General features: G+C 37.4%; 1 protein-coding gene across 1 annotated transcript in view; it reads right to left on the reverse strand.

Moving 5' to 3' along the window:
- Nucleotides 1-21,880, reverse strand: part of POU6F2 (POU class 6 homeobox 2) — a 1,132,881-nt gene that overhangs the window by 126,077 nt on the left and 984,924 nt on the right. Inside the window, exon 6 of the mRNA XM_044065593.1 lies at nt 14,044-14,253. Within this exon, the coding sequence (XP_043921528.1) occupies nt 14,044-14,253 (210 nt within the window). The remainder of the gene's footprint in view (nt 1-14,043; nt 14,254-21,880) is intronic.

Raw genomic sequence — 21,880 nt, forward strand, 5'->3', positions numbered from 1 at the left:
GCTAAGTCCTATCTACAAAGTATATCTTACACCTGGGGCCAGATTCCAAAACACCAGCGGTCAGTCTGCTCTCAGTGTAAGTGGCATTTTCACTGAGAGGAAATCTTTTAGAATTGGACCCTGTGTTTGTAAGTGAAGGCAGGAGTCTCAGACTCTTACAAGAGAAGGACAGTGATTGTACACTGTTATTGGTAACTCGATTATGAAGTACTACACAGTTACTTTTGGCCACATAGAAGTAAACAATGAATTTAAAGATTACACAATGGGCTGTAGTTCAACAGTTTTGGCCAGAATATATTTTTGTAGTTTTTTCCTACTCTCAAACAAAAACATTTGTATATGGCATCATTGTCCCATTGCAAATGCTACAAACTTTGATAATAACTGTTGGAGTTTTAAAATACAAGCACAAAATCTATCTCAACCTAATTTTCTGTTTAAACCAATCAGTTTAAGAATTTACTTTCACTGAGTATTTGGATAATATGCAAGAGTCAATAGATATGTTGTTAAGTATTTTTTTAAACAACACCAGAGCACAAAAACTATTAACACAGCAACTCGGCAACAGAAAACAGAAATGGGTGTTGCCAAACATAGGGAGCCTATAATAACCAAAGAGACCCTGCAGGGTATGCAGAAATGAAAATATTTATGGAAGACCTAAGTATGCCAAGGAAGGTTAAACAAAGATGAAGCTCAAGAATTAATAGCTAAGACAGGAGGTGATGAGATAACATTGGTGATGTATAATCATTCAGCAAGGTAGTCAGTGTGAACAGGTATCATTCCTGTGGAAGTTTGGAAGTTAGGAAGGAAGGACATAATAAAGATCTGGAAGGTTTTTTATAACAATATTTTAAAATGTGGCACAGTACCAGCATCTTGTAGGAAAACTGTGATGGTAGTATAACCTAAAGAGGGTAAGCAAAGATCCCTTAAAACCAACTTCATATAGACTGATTTCAGTTTTGAATCATGATTATAAAGTGTGCATGTCTATATTAGTCAATACAATGGTTAGTGTGTTGCCAAAATTGATAGATATGGATCATTGTATTTTTCTGGAGGGGAAGCAAACAATAACAACAACAGAACAATGATGATCCAGAGGGAAGGAGAGTACAAGAGGACCCCCTGTTGTTTGTGGGTTTGATGCAGGAAAGGCACATGATAGAATTAGCTGGGATTTTATACAGAGAGCAATGGTAGTGCATGTCTCTCCTGACAGAATGTTGTTGTTGTTGTTGTTGTTTGTCTTTCGGCATTTTCGCGGTAAGGGGTCACCACAGCGGAACTCATGTCCGCTAATGATTGGCAGTAGATTTTTACAAAATGCCGAGGTGCCAGCTCGACGCCCAACCTTCAATGAAGGAATGCCCATTTACACATGCATGTCTTTTGAATGCTACCCAACTGCAGGGAAGACATGCAGACGCCACACAGAAGGCACTCCCAAGCCAAGCCGAGAATCGAACGGGAGAACCTCTTGCTGTGAGGTAACAGCGCTACCGCTGTACCACCGCGGCATTGTCTCCTGACAGAATAATGAGATTAATTAGGAAGATATGTGATGGGCCAGAGGCAAGAATAAAGGTAACAGGGTTCTTCTTTGACAAGCTGTGTTTGAACAGAGGAAGCAGTCAAGGGTGTTCTCTTTTCTCTTTATTTGCCTTGTACTTTGAGGCTTTGGCAAAAAAGAAAAAAAAATGTATCTCACAAATGTAACAGGTTACAGTACTCAAGGAAAATTAATGCCACTAGAGAATGATATTATTTTGTACTTGATAAATCCAGGAAAGGCTATTTCAGTGTTGTAGAACATTTTGATGTACTTTCTTGAGGTTTTTCAGGATATAAAATCAATTAAGATAAACAATCGCTCTAGTGCTATTTTCTATTTATATTTCTGCATATATGAATTGGCTCAGCAATACCTATATTATTGGAGACATAACAAGATGAAGTATTTAGGTATGTTGATTAAAAAGGATTTGTGATAGCTATGGCTATGTGGGCAAAGACCAACAACTGAGTAGTTGTAAGCTCTTGATTATGGATATGGAAAGCAAGGAATAATCAGTAAAAATATTTATAGGCCCTTTCAAATTATATTGAAGTCAGGGATATTGTTATCTACCACAGGAGAGGTTGTGGACCATAATTAATAAAGATTAGAAGGAATTTATTAATGAGGGAAAGATGGCAAAGATTAAGTGGGATCACTTCCTTCTCTCACTGAACCAAGTGGTTTAAGATTACCCTACATGGTAAGGCTCTTTTACATAACATATGCAGAGGATTATAAATTAAAGTGGAAAGAAGTGATGTTGAAATGGGGGGAGGGTGTCACAAAATATGGAGAGAATAGTACTTTGGATGCAGGTCTTTAAGGAGTGCAGCAACAACCATGCAAAATATTTATTTATAAAGTAAAAGAAAGTATTTCTACAAATAAGCCGACACAGGAATGGGGAAAGGAGATTTTACTAATAGGGATGACAGCAAGTTGGGGATAGAAAATAGGCAAGAGAGACCTGGAATTTATTGAAGAAAATTAGGAAAGGGACCAGGCATTGGGAACAAATAACTAGGGAGAAGAAAATCATAGAAGGGGATGAGGCAAAGTAGAAATTTGGACTGCAGGCTGGAGACTGCCTTCCCTACCAAGGATTGATAGAGTATAGGCAAAGAGAAAAGAACAGGGGAGTGTTAAATAAAATGCCAGCTCTGGCTGAGGTTCTAGTTGAGTGTAGAACAGAAGAAGTGGTTAAAGAAGATAATTATTAGGGAATACAGAAGAATGCATGCTAACTATTACTATCAATCTAAAGAGGTAAGAAAAGGCTGTGAAATGAGACTGGAAAGGCAATATACAAATAAACAATGACAAGACATTTGTATGGCTCCCAGGTATGTAACACAATGATGAAGGTTTAGGATTTTTGCATGGAAGTGTTTGCATAGGTGTTTTTATACCCCACGTTTACTTTAGAATTTTTTTTACACAGGTAGACAGCAATTGCTGGGGCTGTGACCAAAAAGAACGAGGCACTTTGGAACATGCTTTTTGTGGGAACACAATGTGTTGATTGATTTAAAAAAAATTCCCTACAAGGTACTTTGCCAGAAATGTTGGGGGAGTAAATTATTGTAACTAAGGAAATTATTCTTTTGAGGTGGGATGTTGAATTTGAATTGCCTAGACATAGTAATGGCCTATATAGTTTAACGCAGTTGGTTGCCAAAGAAGCCATTACTAGAAAATGGAAATCAAAATACAAAATAATCATAACAGGATCACTAAATGTTGTAAAGGATATAACAGAATTTGGGTGGGATCTTTAGAAATGGGAGGAAGCAAACAACAGAAATAAATGGAATCTGTGGCAACAATACACGCAGAATTATGTTTAGCAGGAAGAGTGAAATTTCAGTGAATGTGAGACATGCAATCTATGTAATGTTAAACTGAATAATAATTGCTAAGAAATAAAATATGTATAAGGCTTGAAAAGTTAAAAACTTTGTAATATTTTTTTCTCTTTACAACTGTATATCTACCCATGTACTATGTGAAGCTAATAATGGTGCTAAAAATAATAATTTACTTGCAATTGTTTGTGAAGCAAGACAAGGATGACTTGTCATCAGACTATAATGAAAACAGTGTCCAGCCGTGTCCAGTTTTGTCATTACTTAGCCCTCAGCTCAACTACTACTCCACAATGACAGTTTTTAGGATCAGAGAACATGAGGAAAAATGACACATTAAAAATGAAAAATCCATTTTGAGTCCTACTTCAAAGAGCTTTTTCTTGTCTTGCCTTTCAGTGAGATGAAATTCATAAAAATTCCAAAGGAATATTATCATCCATAGTCTGTAATCATCATATAATTTACTGTGTTGGAAGTCTGGGGCTCACATGACTAAAAGAATGGCATTTGATGAGTATGCGATCTCCAGAAAATGTTTCTGCAAAGTAACCTTACTGAATCTATTCTCTCAACTTCTGAAAACGTACAGGCAGTTTAAAAGCATTGATTTTCGTATGTAATATATTCGGCGGCATTGTTTATTTAGAAAGAGGAGTGGAAGTGAAGAAGACTCTTGTAAGTCAAACACTTGTTAAACTGATAATGCTCAGAGTGGATAATGATTCTTAAAAAGTCGATCAGCAATTATTTATTAATGTATGTATGTATGTATGTATGTATCTATTTATTTATTTAACATTTGTTTACCGGGATACTCCAATTGGGTGAAAGCCCATTTTCAGAGGAGTCCCAGGGAGAAAATTTCCAAACACAGTTAACAATATTAACATACAACAATTAGAAATCGATACATTTTGAAATACAAATATATTGGAACACAAATATCCAAAAGTATTTAAGAATACTAGTTTGAACACACTATAATGATTACTAGTTGCCCGCAATATAAAAAAGAACATTCAGCAGAATGAATAGGGAATAATAACACAAGATGGTTATTAGCTGAAGCCAGATGAGAAATATTAGCAAAAACTGTATGGAAAGTTATGAAAAGGGAGCATCAGATGAGAGAGAGGCAGGAGCCTAAGATAAGTAAGAAAAGACACTAAAGCGAGTAAAATATAGAGTGGAAAGGAGAGTAGAATAGAAATATGAAGGGGAGAGAGCTATGGAAAGGGGATGAAGGGGAGGGGGTAAAGGTGCAAGGTTAAAGTTAAGATAAAGGAAAGAAGTTGGAAAGGATGAAATATTACAGATGCAGAAGGGGTAAGGAGGAAGTAAAAGAAGTAATAAAATACATATGGATGAGGTGGTGTGAAGGGAGATTAAGTAGAGAAACTGAGAGATGAGGAAAAGGGTTTAAGCAGGACAAGTAAGAAGATGTGGAAAAGAAGGAAAGAAAAGGAAGAAGGCAAATTACATATGATGGATGAGGTTATGGTAGGAAAGTAAGTTGAAAAACTAATAGAGGGTGGAAAGGGTTTAACCCTAATTGTTTACTAAATTTCACATTGCTTATATTTATTTGAACACAGTCCTGTGTTAATGCATATTTCAGTTGATCAACTGCTTCCTAAAATGGGAAAAAATAGCTAAAATGAGCATTGAGATCTGTTGCATGGGTGACTATGATCATAACTGGAGGACAGAGGCCACGCTTTATTTTTACAAATCACATGCTTCAGAGACTTTGATAAGGAAAATTGTATTTGTCTACAGAAGGGTCACAGCTTTTGAATCACAACAGTATGTGTGTGCATGTCTGTCCATGAGTGCATGTGTGTGTGTGTGTGTGTGTGTGTGTGTGTGTGTGTGTGTGTGTGTGTGTGTGTGTGTGTGTGTGTTATTGAATATCAATAACTAACTAAATAAATAAATGTATAACATACATTCTATATTTATCAATATGCATGCCATGACTATGAAACAGTGGCAAACAGCTTTACAGCTGAGTCATAATAAAGTGTAAATTATTATCCCAAGAATAAAAATCCGGCTGGAGATATTCCAGGGTGATTCTTTGGTAACAGTGCTGTTTTGCCTTGCGTTTAATCCTTTAAGATGTTTACTTAATAAACTGGGCTATGGTTACCATTTAACATCCAGATACCAACCTTGTTCAAAAACAACTCGTGTACTTTTTGTGGACAGTTTGAAACTGTACAGCACATTGGACAATGATCTAAAAGCACAACTATGTTTAATTAAAAATAATTTTGGGTGATGTAAGAATGACATTTGGTCTTGACAAATGTGGAAAAATAACATTTATCACAGGAAGGTTGTAGCACCAGGAAAATATCTGCCTGAAACATGAGTGTGATATAAACAGCCTTGAACAGGAGGCAATGTATACATTTTTGGGAATAGATGAAGGGTCAGTGATAAAGCATGAACAATGCTTATAAGGAATATTTTAGAAGACTGAAGTTAATATTGAAAACTGACCGAATATCTAAGAATAAAAGTTCACGCTGTAAGTCAACTTGCTCTTCCTGTTCTAATTCTAACTAAAAGCTTTGTTGTGGTTGATTCATTCCAAACAGCACTGAATCAGTTGGACAAGTAAACAAGAAAAATTCCTTATGCTTATCAGAAGATACAAACTAGTGCATACTGGAATTATATATCCCACTTTCTGCAATCATGGGACTACATACGTATATGTTGACCTCATCAGATCCAAACATGGGGAAAGATGTAAAGTATGAAGAGAATAAGTCTAAGATAATATTTTTGCTTAGTTTGCAGAAGTATTTTAGACAGGAGTTGGAATGGAAATCAACAAGAAGTAGATAAAAATCAGACAGCAAAAGAAAGTGCCAAAAAAAGAAAGAATGCAAAGAGAAGCATTAGAAGAAAAGGAGAGAAAGCTGGAAATCCCACAGTGACAGTGGCAAGTATAGAGAACTCCTGGAACAACCAGAGATTGATCAAGATTTGGGTGAATTTAAGCCAAAAGATGAAAAGGTTAATAATGGCAGTTAAAGATAGTGGGTGGGAGAAACAGATAAATGTAGGCTCTGTAACACGGAACAATATATAGTTGCCATACACTCATGGCTGACAGTCTGCAAACTGAAAAACACAACAATATGACAAGAATGTTGCACTGGGTGTTGTGCAAAAGATACAATATGCAAATAGCTGAGAAGCATACATGAAAATGAAAGCACTAATCACAAGGTATGTATCACCCACTACCAACACTCAAGAAAATAGATGCTAGAAAAATAGATATAGTAGTCCAAAACAAAAGGACAAAAGTAATATTAACTGTTGTAATAGGTACACTGAATGATTATATTGTCCTAATTACATAGCGTCATGAAATATCAGGTTATGCAAGCAGAATCAAGGGAAATATAAGATAAAGACACCCAGACTGCACCAATAGTAGTAGGAGCAACAGGGCTAATAAAAATGTAATTAATAGCATATTTAAATATGTTAACAAGTACGTGCAACCCTGTATAATCTGAAGTAGGACACAATTATGTGTATAATCTTCATCCAAGCTAAAAATGGCATTGGTGTCCATTACTCATTCATCAGCAACTCCTAAATTTGTAGAGAACGCAGTTGAAAAAAGGTGAATGTATAGAGCTTATGGAAAAGAATAGGAATTAGACATATATATATATATATATATATATATATATATATATATATATATATATATCTATATATATATATCAATCACCTGGAAAGCAAGATATCTACCAGACACCACTGCTTTCTCCATCAGAACTTAGTAGAAATTATGGGTCTATATTAAATTGTTGAAACAGCATTACAGCGAATGCCATTTCGCCCAACCATAAAGAACAAAATGCTCAAACAGAGAAAGCTCAAGTCAGTGATTTTTTTTCCTGTGAAAAAAAACGATTGGCCTGAGTCGTGACATTGCCCTTTACCCCACTGTAGTGTGATCTTGGAGTTGGTATATTCAGTTTAGGGGGAGTGTGGGGGGCACTGCCCTTCACATTAGGGGGGTGTGGGGTGAAGCCCCCCACTTTAAAATGTTTTAACTGGTGTGTTTTGTTTTGCTGGTCTACCAATTTTGTTCCAAAAAATCGGTGACCTGGGATTTCGCTGTTTTAGCATTTTGGTTTTTACGTGTCAGCAAAACGGCATTCACTGTAATGCCATTTCGAAAATTTAATATAGAGCCGAATTTATTTATTAGAAAATTATTATGTCTTCTAATTACTTTAAGGAGACTGTAGAAACAGGTAAGATGAGCAGTAAAGGAATGAGAGAATCATCAAAGGATGCACAAACAATAGGAGGAGAAAATGCCTGAAGGAAAACAAATATTTCTGTGTACCTTAATGCCCCTTCTAAGACATCTAAGGTGGTATAGTTGATGGGAATATAATGTTCAAATCACGTATGATGGCAGTACATTCTAAAAGAGAAGCAAACATCAAATATTAATATTATTTGAATTGAAAAGGTAGAATGCAGACACTGATGAATAGTAGAAGAGATACATTACAGCCGAAAGGAAATCATGGTTTTGAAAGGGACCATTTGATAGCAAAGAGGAAAAATAATGAAGGCAAGAATATTTAATTAATTTATGAACCAAATGATTAGAAAAAACCTTTATTGAATTATCACTTGGTTCACAGATACACTTACATTTATATAAAAGTAATCAACCAGATTAACATTTACAAATATTTTACATCCCATACATTGTATACAATATAATCAAACCAACATTACATAAATTGTTCAATTCATGCCTTTTGTTAAACCTCATTCCTTGTCCAAAACAGTTTTATGCATGCATTGTTCCCACAATTTCCATTTTTATCTGTGTAATTTACTACTACCCTTTTCAAAAGATGCTACTTCCTAGTTCTTTTACCTCTGTTACAATACTCACCACTTCAGGTATGGTTAGTTTAGATTTTAGTTTCCATTTTGCATTAATTGCTTTTCTGGCAGTCACCAGAATTAAACTTAACAAGGTCTTGTTATGTCTAGGCAATTCAGATCCTGTATCCTGGCTCAAAAAATAATAATTTCCTTAGTTACACTTATTTGCTTGCCCAATATTTCTGACAGAGTACTCTGTAAGGAATTTTTAAAGTCTGACAATTCATTACATTCTGATAACATATCCTCCCAAGTATCTCTTTCTTCCACATTAAATGTCCAAAATGTGCCATCTATAAACAATGCGTGAACTATAAAAGTACCTATGCAAACATTTTTAGCCAAAAATTCTAAGTCTTATAGATGTTATTGCATATTTGGGAGCCACACATATGTCCTCTCGTTGTTTCTTTGTGAATTGCGTATCTAATCTCTCTTCTCAATCTTTTCTAACCTCCTCTGCTTGACTCCTATAGTTATTGTGCAACATGTTATATGCCCTACAAATTCATTTATTTTTAACAGCAGTTTCTGTTATAGATTCAACTAAAAACTCAGTCAGTGCAGGTTTCGCATTTAGGACTCCAATATCCCTTTCTTTTTGCCTATACTTTGGTATCAATCACTGAATGGGAAGGAAATCTCTAGCCTGCAGTCCAAATAGCTTCTTGGTCTCTTCCCATTCTATTACCTTCTCCTCTAATTATTTGTTCCCAATACCTTGGTTCTTTTGCCAGCTTCTTCCAACAAATTCCAGCCTCCCATTGCCTATTCTCTCTACCCCTAATTGCAGTCATCCCTATTGGCAGATTCTCCTTACTCCATTTCAGTGCTGGCTTAGTTCTTAGTATATTTTCTGCTACTTTACTTTGAATTGTAGCTTTCTGCTTGTGTTATGTATAAGAGCTTAAAGTGTGTTGCTCTAAAAATATCCCTTCAAATCAAGTAATCCTAAACCTCCTTGTTCTATTGGAAGAATCAACTTGTCCCACTTCACTTTTACCCTCTTCCCCTCCCAGATAAAATCCTTCAACTCTTTATTAATTACTATTGACAACTGACAGAAATGCAAAAATGCAAAGGGCAATCACAGACAAAAGTGACTTTTTATATAGAAACAACTATCATAAAACTCTCATAAAAATAAATTCAAAATGAGAGAACAAAACTCAGTTTTATATATATATATATATATATATATATATATATATATATATATATATTATATAATATATATATATATATATATATATATATATACTATAATATATATATATATATATATATATATATATATATATATATATATATAGGTGCTGTCAAATATACACAAATGAAAAGGTAGCATGGCATGTGTACACTTGGAGCAGTCACAGCTCTAGCATGCTATAGCACTGCCAATGGATGTTTAGTACACTAGACAATGTGACTTCTTGCTGCTGCAATAGTTGATATTTGTGTTGGAGAATGAGGGCATAAGGAGATGAAGGCTCTACAACCTGGCTACTGGTATGTACTCTGGTGGAAAGATGACACTATGTGATGTGATGGTGGTACTACTGACATGGTCGGAGGTATATGGGGGTTGTCCACCTGCAAAAATTCCTTGCAATTTAATTTTTTACCCTTTTCAGTTCTGTGTTTCAGTTTTTGGCATTTTGGTTCCTTGTCAGTCTGACATTTAGGACTCCGTTGAAGAAACATTAGTGAGAAATGTGAATTGAAATGAGATTGTCAGTAGTCTGCCCTTTTGTAAATCCATCCATCCATCCACAAACTCTTTTTCCCATTTTTACACATGGGGTCAGAGTGTCACTTCAATAGTGACAATCATCAAGAGCCAAGGTTTACACCAATGGGTGGCTAGCACTACTGCGGTTATTTTTCCACACCACACACTTGCATGCACATTCACACCTATGGCCAATGTAATGTCTAGTCCACCTACTGCATGTCTTTGGAATGTTTCAGGAAGCCAGAGCACCAAAAGAAAGCCCACATGAACAAAGGGAAGACATACAGACTTCACACAGAAGGCACCCCAGCCAAGAATTGAACTGGGGAACCTCTTGCTATTATGTGACAATGCTATCCATTGTGCCCATAATCTCCATGCTTAAAGTAAACCATACCTTAAAAATGAAAAATACTTTGTAGCCATTATGACTTTCTATTTTATGCTATATTCCTGCATCAGAATCAGTCTCAGTTCTCAAAACCATAATATCATACCCCACAAAATGGCCTTTGTGTGGTCTGCCATACTGACATGATCATATTTAAACCTTAACCTTCTGGGTCCTGGAATGCATCTAGAGTCCCCTTTCTAGGACTCATGCTGGACGTAATGAATGCAATGTTTCTTCTCACCTCAAGCTGGATAAAGTAGTAGTGTGTGTGAGTAGTAAGCATCATGCAAAGAAGTGGAAGAAAAAATACAGGGACTGGTAGAGGAGATTGAACATTATAGAAAAATGCACACAGAGCCCATTGTGCATGATACATCAGCTCCATGGAGAAGATGGAGCACCCTGGAGCTCGACTTGTGACCTGAGCACTGGAACCACCAACACAGGAAGAAAATCACTGATGAAGTGAAACCCAGATCACTTTTCTAAAGGGAGGGGGAACAGGAAAGCTGGGCTTGGGAGTTTTGCTGATGCTTGGTCCTTTTTGACCGGGACACATGAGATCAACTTCCATGTAAGGTACGTATGTGGGTAAGGGCTGTGGAGAGTCATCACAATATAGGTAGGGTACAGCTCCTCTCAAAATGAAATGGGACTTCCACCAACAGCTGTGTAGTAAGTATTAACTTACAGCTGGCTGCAGGATGATGACTCCTCTTCTCCACTCCTGTCCCTGGTCACAAGGCATCAAAGCTAGTAATAACCCCTGGACTGCTTCCATCTGGAGAAACAGGGATGAACCTACCTGGCAATTGGATACTTCAGTCTATATACAGGGATGCTATGTCACTGAGGAGAACAGAGCAGTGGGGCACACAAGGAGTTTGATAATAATGGTGGTTGTTCCCAGTCAATCAGGATAGCCAAGAAGCAGGGTACCTAAGGTATGGTAAGTAAAATAAATAAATAAAAAGTATACACATGATGGGTTTAGGAACAAAGGGCAATATGATTGAATATATCTGCTGTATTGTCATCCAAAATATTGAAGATGTGACTGACAGGCTTGAGGTGAGCATCTTTGGAGAGGGTGGGGTACAACACAGTGCAACATATCAGACACGTATCACTGATTTTCCACCAGTGCAACAACATCTGAGTTGCACTCTATCAAAATGAATTATTATAAATCCTATGCATCCATTCATAGGTAACAACAGGTGGCTGCATAGATGCCAGGTGTGAAAGGCTTACCACTAGAAAGTTTTAGCTCAGAACAAAAGAAAGGTAGTGATTACTGAAATTCTTCAGGTGGAAGATGTAAGCCATTACTGAGATGTCAAGGAAAATCAGCAGATCAGTGACACCCAGATCTGTGAGGAAAACAACTGCTGATTTCCTGGATGGTAGGAGATGGTGAGTACAGGTAAAAAGATATAGGCTGGGGATACTGACCACTGTCTCATTGGCTGGGATACAGACTGACTGACTGATGCCAGGTTGTGGGGACACTAATATGATTGATGAGAAGAGAGGTAGAGAGGTTATTCATTTCTCCTTCAAGTTGCAAATGGATATTTGTTATTTTTCTAATACACAGAGAGAGAATATAAATAAATTGTGGTTGGAGTGATTGAGCATAACGTCATTTAATAGTGTAACAAGGACTTGGACCCAATGAGTTAGCCAGAATAAAAATCAAGACTGTGCATATCAGCTATTTTAGTACTTTTAAAACTATTTCAGCAAACCTTTTGAATGTTATCTACTATTTATTCATTTAGTTTGTTCATAAGGTCATAGGTACTTACTAGGGTATTGGTCTGTGAAGATCTTAAGAACCCTTGCCTTACATTGTCCTGGTAGTTTTTAGTCCTTATATTTTGTGTACATATAACTCAGCTAGGGGCAGGACAAGGATTTGTTGGGACATTTACATTTTGCCTCTTTCCATTAGGGACAAGAGCAAGGATTCTAAACCGGGAGTAAATTTGTGGCTATCCATACATTCATCTAAATTACATTTGTATAGAGTAATAGAAGTACTTTGCTTTATGCAGAGAGGTAGACAGTTCTGTAGGGGTGGTACCTATCCCTACAACATGTTCTATTTATTTATTTTACAAAACACACTGATATCCCTTGAGCAGGTGTTTAAGATACCATCAGACTTGTGAATATGTAGAGAGTCTGACAGGACAGGGTCTGCTGAGGCTCTACACTCATGCCAGAGGTCACCCACCTCTCAGTAGCCTGTATGAAACAGAGAAGGAGAACAAGGTTTTCAGATGGTCTGAGTAGTTTTATGATTTATTTGTTGTCACATGTACAGCATTTTCATCTACCACAGACTCTAAAAGTCAGGATATTTCTATACATATTTAGCAATTCTTGTTCATTAATCACTGCAACATTTTCAAATGACTGAATCTGCCACAGCAATGAGAATCTGCAGGACAGTTTTATTGAGGTTAATATAAGTCTAACAGGTGATGGGCAGAATGATATTCTATAATTTCTTAAACAATTACTAACATTCATCTGTAGCTCTATAAACTGGCTTTTAGAATATTTTAAAAAATCTCCTGCATATATTGCAATACATTGCTCACTATTTACTGTCGTTGCACATATTATGAGCACATTATTAATCTCAAGGTTCTTCAAATCTACTGTGCAAATCAAATGGACCCACAAAATATAGAAATATTATAATACAGAAACTGTGTATCTGTTTGCAATTACTACATGTTTACAACGTTCCAAACAGAAGTAGGCATGTTGTAACTGCAATCCCTTTAACTCAGATTTCTGATACTGCTTTGTAAAAGTTAAGAATATACTAGAAGAGCATTTTGTGCAACTGTAAATGCTTAAGTTCTGATTTTACAAGATCTGACCAGCATTCCTGAGCAAGGCTTTGTCTGGTGCTGTTACCTAGTAATAAATTCTAATTCATCTGTCACTTGTGCAAACCACATGTAGTAAAATACACCAGGTGTCTTTACAGCTAAATGCATTTTTTTCCCATGATTGAATGTACTCAGCATGGCAGGGTAATCAGTACTTACAAACAGCAGTAAACAAAAAAGGCTTTATTTTAAAAGGTCGTCCTGTATGCTTGTAAGCAGTTTAAATTTTGAAGACTCAGATATATGCTAAGATGGTCCATCACAGGATAGGAAACAGGAAAAAAATAATCATGTCACAGTTTCTGAGACTGATGCCAGATAGGATCAATTTTATGTAACAGTAGGAAAGAAGCAAGTAGCAATTTTCTGTTTTCAATATGAATTGCTACCCTACTGTGCAAAAAAAAAAAAAAATAGAAAAAATGTTATTCACCAATGCACCTGTAATTTAATTTACAAAGTGGACATTGCACAGATGTTAAAATTAGTAAGTAGTGTGATCTTATGAAACAGTGTGCCTTATCCCTGCCTTACCCTGTATGTCCTGAAAATGCTGAGAAGCAATTTTGGGTCTCTGGGTTAATACTTCACTGAATGAATGAACACCTTACCTGCTGGCCTGGCTTGATGGGAGAAAGTGTTATTCCTTGTGTGTTGATCACCGGAAGGATCTGGTTGCCAATGACAGTGGCAATAATCTGTCCCTGGGCATTTGTCAGTAGTTGTGGGGTGATTGGCTGGACTTGAAGACCCTGAGCTCCTCCTGTTAACTGATTGGATGGCACTGCTGGATTTGGCATAAGTGGGATTGTTCCAATAATCTACACAAAAGCAAACAGATGCTAGTCAATAAGCAAATGCAAGAAAGAATGACCACAGACACCTACAGGAAGACCAAAAGAAAACAATTTACCCTGCATTGTTGGAATGCATAAGGCTTTTTCCTCATAAGTCTATCTGGAAAAAGAGAACATTTAAGATTGCCTCTAAATGTGACTGCAAATATATTGCCTAAAACATCAGTTCTAACAGCCCCAAGTAAAAATGTGTTGTGGTTCATAGGAATAAATATCATATATATGATGACTTTGAAAGATTTGTAATGTATTTATATATTATTCAATTAAATATTTGACCATAAGTGGCTGTGGTTTAAATTAATTTCATACAGTAAATATCAACAGTATAACCCCAAGTAGCTTTGTTGCAATTGTAATCTGTCTATGCACTGTTTTTGCAAAAGTGTAAAATAGCTACCACTGAGCTGTTACTTACTTTTCACTGATGTTTTATATCTCTGTCAATAAAATGCATACATTTTTGTCACTTGAATACTGTTTAAATAAATTAATCCATATATACAGAGGATGCAAAGCAGTTAGTTTCATAACAGAGGCACTAACTCCCCAAATTAGCTTAATAAAGTCTTACACCCCAAGAGTGAAACACTGAGATGACTGATGGGTAGACTACATATTGGGTGACACGCTGAAAGACCAAAAGTAGGCACAGAAACTGCATCATTTCTCATGCCAGGAATGCTACCAAGGATACAGAGTTGGGACGTACAACCAACTAGCCCATAAAAGCCCACAGGTAGCCATCCTTAGTGCATTAGTGTATTATGTCCAGGTGGCTCATGCAGAAACACAGGTGTGATACCCCTCCTCCTGGTCATTTTTAATGCAATTTTGTCAAATGAGTTAGGCTGGCATTCAAGTGCTGACAAATACTTACATAATAATGGTAAATATGAATAAAAACAGAAGCCACAAACTTGCCAGCCATGGCCATTTCATAGAAGCTAGCCAGTGAGTCTGACCACTCGATCAGAGTCATTTACATCTTACACCCATGCAAGTTTCTCACTGCTGTTACATTTAAGGAAATGCATCCATGTGCTGTGAACAGTAATGGAGACTGATTAAAGACATGCAATCATTCCAGAGGGTGGCTAGAATAACAGTCTGCTACAAGAAACTATTTTTAGCAATGCGATCACACAATAACTAGCTTTATCTGATGATTGTTACATGTAGGCTGTTATACATGCCAGTCAGTTAACTATGAGTACTACAGGGTATACTATCATTTGGTATGCAATACGACATAATACACCAATCAGTTAGTACACAGTGCCAAAGAGTACAACAGTCAGTTAGTATGCAATACCACAGAGTACATCTATCAGTTAGTATTCGGTACCATAGAGTACACCTATCAGTTAGTATGCAATACCACAGAGTACACCTATAAGTTAGTATTCAGTACTACAGAGTACACGTTTCAGTTAGTATGCAATAACACAGAGAACACGTATTAGTTGACAGTGTCATGGATCACAACCATACCTCTCAACCTGGAAACATCAATAATCTGGACAAAGGCATTTGAAAAATAAGTACAAATCTGCATGCTTAACATAAAATTTGCATATACAATTATTTAACCCGCCCGCTTTGATGGAATTGTGGGATACCAACTTTATTTTATTTTATTTTATTTTACATTTGCTAACTGGGGGTGTCTGACTGAGCCAAAAAGGCCCTTTTTCTGCAGAGGCCCGGGGAGAAAAGCTCCACATAGAAAAATTACAGATACATTTAGTTATTTAGACATGATCAGTATATACACAAATTACAAAAGATATGTTTTTACAGTGGTATGCAGCACATCAACAGTTACAGTGGTGAGAACAAACAAAAAATATTAATTTAAAAATAAAGGTAATTAATAGAATTGTGGTGTACAACTGAAATTTGGAACATAGGTAGAATACATACATAGTACACAGGTACAGTACATACATTGTAGATTAGCCAGTGTTTATAAGACTGAAAACTATTATCAAGTACTCTAGGTTTAAAATGTGTACCTTATCCGCTTTCACTAGCCTGGGGAGCAATCATGGCACTGCCAACTTTGCTTGAGATGTTGCCTGATGAGGTCTTTAAAGGAGGCTTTGGATGATGTGTTTTGAATGCTAGTGGGGAGAGAGTTCCATTTTTTAGCCACTGAACTACTATATAGTGCATCTCCAAAGCCATTGTAGCTGTTGGTGACTTCTAGTAGTAGTTTGCTTGATGATCTAAGAGGCCTTTTGGCTGAGTGATGTTGTACTAGGTTTTTGAGGGCAGGACACTCATTGAGGAGGTAATAGATTGTATGACAGAGGCAGAGCTGATTGTAGGTTAGGAGGTTGGGCAGTTCAAGCCAGTGGAGCTGTCTCAAAGCAGTACAGTGATGAGTTCTAGATGAGCAATTTGCAGCAAAATGGGCAATTCTGTTATAGCAGGTTTCCATTTTGCTTAGTTCAGTTTTGTTGAGATTAGTCAGAATGGGAGATGCATAGAGTAGGGTGGATAGAAGTTGGAAGTGAGCAATGGCTGATCTTGTGTTGTTGGTAAGAAATGGTTTGATGCACAAACTGAAGAACAGACACCCAAAAAATGGATTTTGTTTTTGGTGACTTACAGTATGTGGGTTTTGTGGTAAATGTAGGGCATTTAATGGTAGGCAATATTCTAATCTTAGCAAAATAATATTATAATTTGCTAGGACCTTCAAAAGTCATTCTCCATGACCTACTGATCAGTGGGATAGATAGAGTTTATGCCACCCAGGGCTGTCTTTGAGTTTGCCACCCTCCCCCCCTCACAAAATCATGGTCAAACGGGACCCCCACCATACAGCCCTTACCCCTGCAGTCATTCCAATGTCCCGTTACTTGGCTATTTCACCCCATTTACCATAAACACTGTAATGTGCATACTGCTTTACTTTTACAATAATTATTTGGATTTCTACATCATCTTTTACATAATAACCTACTTTCTGACTCCCAACATGGTTTTAGACCTTTCCATAGCACCTCCACTGCTCTTCTCTCCTTTTCAGACACTATCAACAAAAATCGCAATAACAATCTCTTCTCCTCTGCTTTATTTCTTGACCTCTCTAAAGCCTTTGATATGGTGAACCATCACCTCCTGCTAGACACTTTGAAATGTCTCTCTCTCGAACCTTTGGCATTGCACTGGTTTGACTCCTACTTGAAAGATAGACAACAAGCAGTCCTCTGGGACAGCCATCTTTCCTCTCTACTTCCAGTCACTATCGGTGTCCCTCAAGGATCCATCTTAGGACCCCTTCTCTTCTCCATATTTATTAATAACCTGTCTACCTCTCTTCCCACCTCCACATGTATTCAATACGCAGACGATTCAACTCTTATCTGTTCAGCTGCTTCCCCAGCCAAACTTCACTCTTCTACCCAACAAGTCTTTACAGCAGTAGAAAAATGGTTCCAAGATATCTGTCTCCTCCTTAATCCTAAAAAACGAAACTATTACTTTTCTCTCCTACCCTTAAATCCCCCCCCCCTTTCCTTTTCAATTATGTCTGACAATGGCACCATCATTACACCTGACTGTTCCACTAAACTACTAGGTGTCACAATAGATAATCAACTAAACTTTGATTACCACATTGACCTTACCATCAAAGCTGTTAATAAAAAGATTGGTGCTCTTTATAGACTTAAGCCCTTTCTAACAGCATCTACAAGGGTGTCTCTAGCCCAAACTCATCTCATCTCCACACTATTATATGCCTCCCTTCCTTTATAAACCTTTCAAAATCTAACCTTCAGAAACTTGCCACAGCCTATCATAGCATTGCCAGGTTTGCCACAGGCTCCCATTTCACACCCATCATTGTGTTAACCTCAAAAAGCTTGATTGGCTCGAACTCCAAAATCTTATTCTCCTACATCAATTAGTCATCACCTATAAAATCCTCAACTACCCTTCTAATACACCCACACTAAATAACCTTATTGTCCCTTACAGGAATCTTACTTCCCTTCGTTCAGCCAACAAACTACTTGTTGCCACTCTCAAATCACACAACAAAGCTGGTGACTCCTTGTTTACAAACGCCATTGGCTCATACTGGAATAAACTTCCCATAGAACTGACCTCTCTAGGCTCTTCCCAACTGTTCAGGAAACAACTGAGGAACTATTTTATGTCTCACTGGCTTTGCCCCTGCTCAAACCCTGACTGACCTGAACATCCAACCCACTTCTCATTTCTCTCTATTTACTTCTATGCTTGTCCCTATCACTAATGCTTCCACTCTTCTGCAACTATCTACTATCCACTTGGATACTACTTTACCTCTGCAACCTGTTATCCCTCATATTTACAGGTTGCTCCCAGCTATGCTAATCTGCCTCTTAATATATTGCCCTGGCACAAAACCATTATAACAATTGTTATTACTGCAAATACCTAAAGACTCTTATGTAATTTACCACTTTCTTTCTTTTATGGCTGTATTATTCCTACTACAGCGAAGAATTTGCAATTATAAATCATCTCTCTATGTTATAACTATAGCTTTATTAAGTTTGCTAATTATAGTTTCATTTAAGTTTGCTAATTATAGCTATTGTCATTTGCTTTAGTATCATTACTATACTTCATTAGACTAATTTTCTTATCATGTTTATAATTTTGTATCCCGGTGTACTATTTTTTATGTTACCTTCTAGTATATAGTGGAGCTTTTCTCCTCGGGCCTCTGCTGAAAATGGACATGTATCCAGCCAGACTAGCCCGGTCAACAAATGTAAAATAAATAAATAAATAAATAAATAAATATTTCATTTAAAACGAAGCAGCAATATGTGGTACAGACTTCATATGCAACCACAGAAAAGAAAGAGTCAGGAGTATGAGAAATATTCTGAAAGGGGCATATAAAATCAGCTTTACACAGGAGGTGATGGAAAGCATGGTGATAGTATAGGTATAGTGTCTGAGATCAGGTGGCAAAATTGTACCAAACAACTTGGGTGATTTAAGATGAATGGATTAAACAAGATAATACCAGCAAAAGGGAAACAGTTCAAGATGACTGCACTGAACATAGCCACAGCCAGCATTGACTACTGCCTCCAGGTCAGACTGCACTCATTTTTATTCATCCACGGAGAGCACAGAGGAAGGAAACAGTGGCAAGCAATAGTGTCTGAAAACATAATTTTATTGTTCAAACAAATCTGACACTGTAGAAGAAGAAGTGAAATTGTACGACTTGGGAAACTTGAATATACCAACTCTTTAATCCCACCACAGATCAGTCATAAAATAAAAAAGACCAAGAAATGAACTGAAGATACTTTAATCAATAAAAATAAAAATAAAAAACATCAAAAGCAGAATTAAACAGTGAACACTTCTGTCCGGTTACACGTACAATGTACTTCATCAGAACAAAATGATAATTCCACATGAGTTTAAATTCAAACACATCACTTAAACTAATGAGTCAATTTAAAGTCACAGGTACATAAAATACATACAGTTGTCCTGGCTTAGTGAAGCGAGTGAGTAAATTAATAATTCAAAATTCTAATTAAAAACCTGCCTGCTTAATATATAAGGTTAATACATGAAACATGTTAAGAACAAAAGAGACCTCCAAGGCATAAACACACACAAACTCCACTGCCCACCACACCACACACCACGCATAGTCCACACACCTGTGTCTCACAGCCACTAAGGCCTATAAATATATCCAACATATTAGTCATAGGAGACTCCATTGTGAGACACACAGATGTGCCCCTCACCAGGATGGATAATGAGAAAGTCACAGTTAGTTGTTTTTCAGGTGCCAGAATCTGCCATATCACCAATGCACTCAAGTCTCTTAACAGGTACTGTATGACTCTGTCATAGTCCATGTTGGAGTGAATGACTTGGGCAATATGAAGAGAGATATGATCGAGTTCGCTGAGTATGTGTCCCAGGCAGGTATATTCCTAGCCTTAAGCAGCATTCTACCATCACCCAGAATGATGCCTCATTACAAACAGAATATGATTGACTTTAACAATTGTCTTAGTTTCTGGTGTCATTCCAAGGGGATCCAGTACCTGGCAGCCTGGGATGACATGATTTACAAGCCTCAATGCTTTGCCGGAGATGGTCTGCATCTGTTTCCCTTGGGCTTCAGGCTCCTGGCAAAGGCTCTTACCTCCCCTATATTGCCTTTTTTATGCAATGTCATGAGGTCAAAATTACCAACATGAAAATTTCATAAAGGTCATGCTGCTAAATGCTAGGAGTCTAAACAATAAACTGCACTCATTGCAAGCATTCTGAACCCTGGAAGAAGCTGACATTTGTGCAGTTACAGAAACCTGGTTCAAAGCTGTTTAGAGCACACCAGCCATACCAGGTTACTCATCCTATCATTCATTCAGACCCCAAGCTGTGGGCAGCAAAACAAAAGGAGGTGGAGTTGCAATATATATATAAAATACATACACACCTCTAGGCTTGGTTAAACAGTATGACACACAGGAAATACTCCAGGGGCAGTTAACAATTGACTAGACCCCTATTCAAATCATAGCTAGCTACAGGCCTCCAACTCTGACTCAATATGCCCACTCCACCTATCTGGACCACTTCAAATCTATCAAGATTCAATCCTTTATCCTGATCCTGGGTGACTTTAACTATCCAACCATAGATTGGAAGAAATACTCATGCCAAAACACAAATGCCCAGATATTCCTTGATTTTGTCAATGCAAATGCCTTGGACCATTTTGTTGACACTGCCACAAGAGGGGAAAATATCTTGGACTTGGTATTAACCAACATGAGTAGTCACTGCAACATCCCTACAGTGTCATCATCCCTGGTAAGATCGTACCACAAAGCAGTCACTTTTGAAGTCATCATCTCCCCCAACCCCCCCCCCTAGCTAGGGCCAAACAAAAATGCTTCTCCAAAGTTGATTGCAACCTCCTGAGGGAAGGTATAAACAGCTTCAAAGACCCCTCCCCTCCACAAGAACTAGCACATATGTCCAAACCTATACCAAAGTACTATATGAGCATTTATATAGCAGCATGGAATCAGGAATACCAGACAGGACGAAATCATCCTCCTCAAGGAAGAGTAAACCTGTCTGGTGGACATCTGCAATAAATAACCTCTATAATAAAGGAAAAAAATAGCTGTCCAGGACCAAGAAGCAGGTGGTTAATTGGAAGCAATCTTTCCTGAGCCTGAACAAGCAAATAAGAGCACTAGTGAAATCCTCCAAAGCAAACTTTGAGTCCAAACTGGCCACATCTACTAAAGGCAATCATAAGGCTTTCTTCACATATGTCTGCAGTCTCAAGGGAAGCACCTAGCTCTGCTCAGAACTGGTAGTCAAGGACACCACATACACAAACCCTGTAGAAATAGCCAAACTGCTGGAAGACAGGTTCAGTGAAAACTTCACTCCTCTGTCCCCCATCAGTAAAATAGGACATACCAAGTACCTGCCCCCCTCCACTTATCTCTAGGGAGCAAGTCATCACTGCCCTCTCAAAGACAAAAAATACAGCCTCCATGGGACCCGATAACATCCCAGG

The sequence above is a fragment of the Protopterus annectens genome, chromosome 3.part0, assembly GCF_019279795.1.
Source record: "Protopterus annectens isolate FY-2018-M chromosome 3.part0, PAN1.0, whole genome shotgun sequence".
In the NCBI taxonomy this organism is placed as follows: Eukaryota; Metazoa; Chordata; order Ceratodontiformes; family Protopteridae; genus Protopterus; species Protopterus annectens.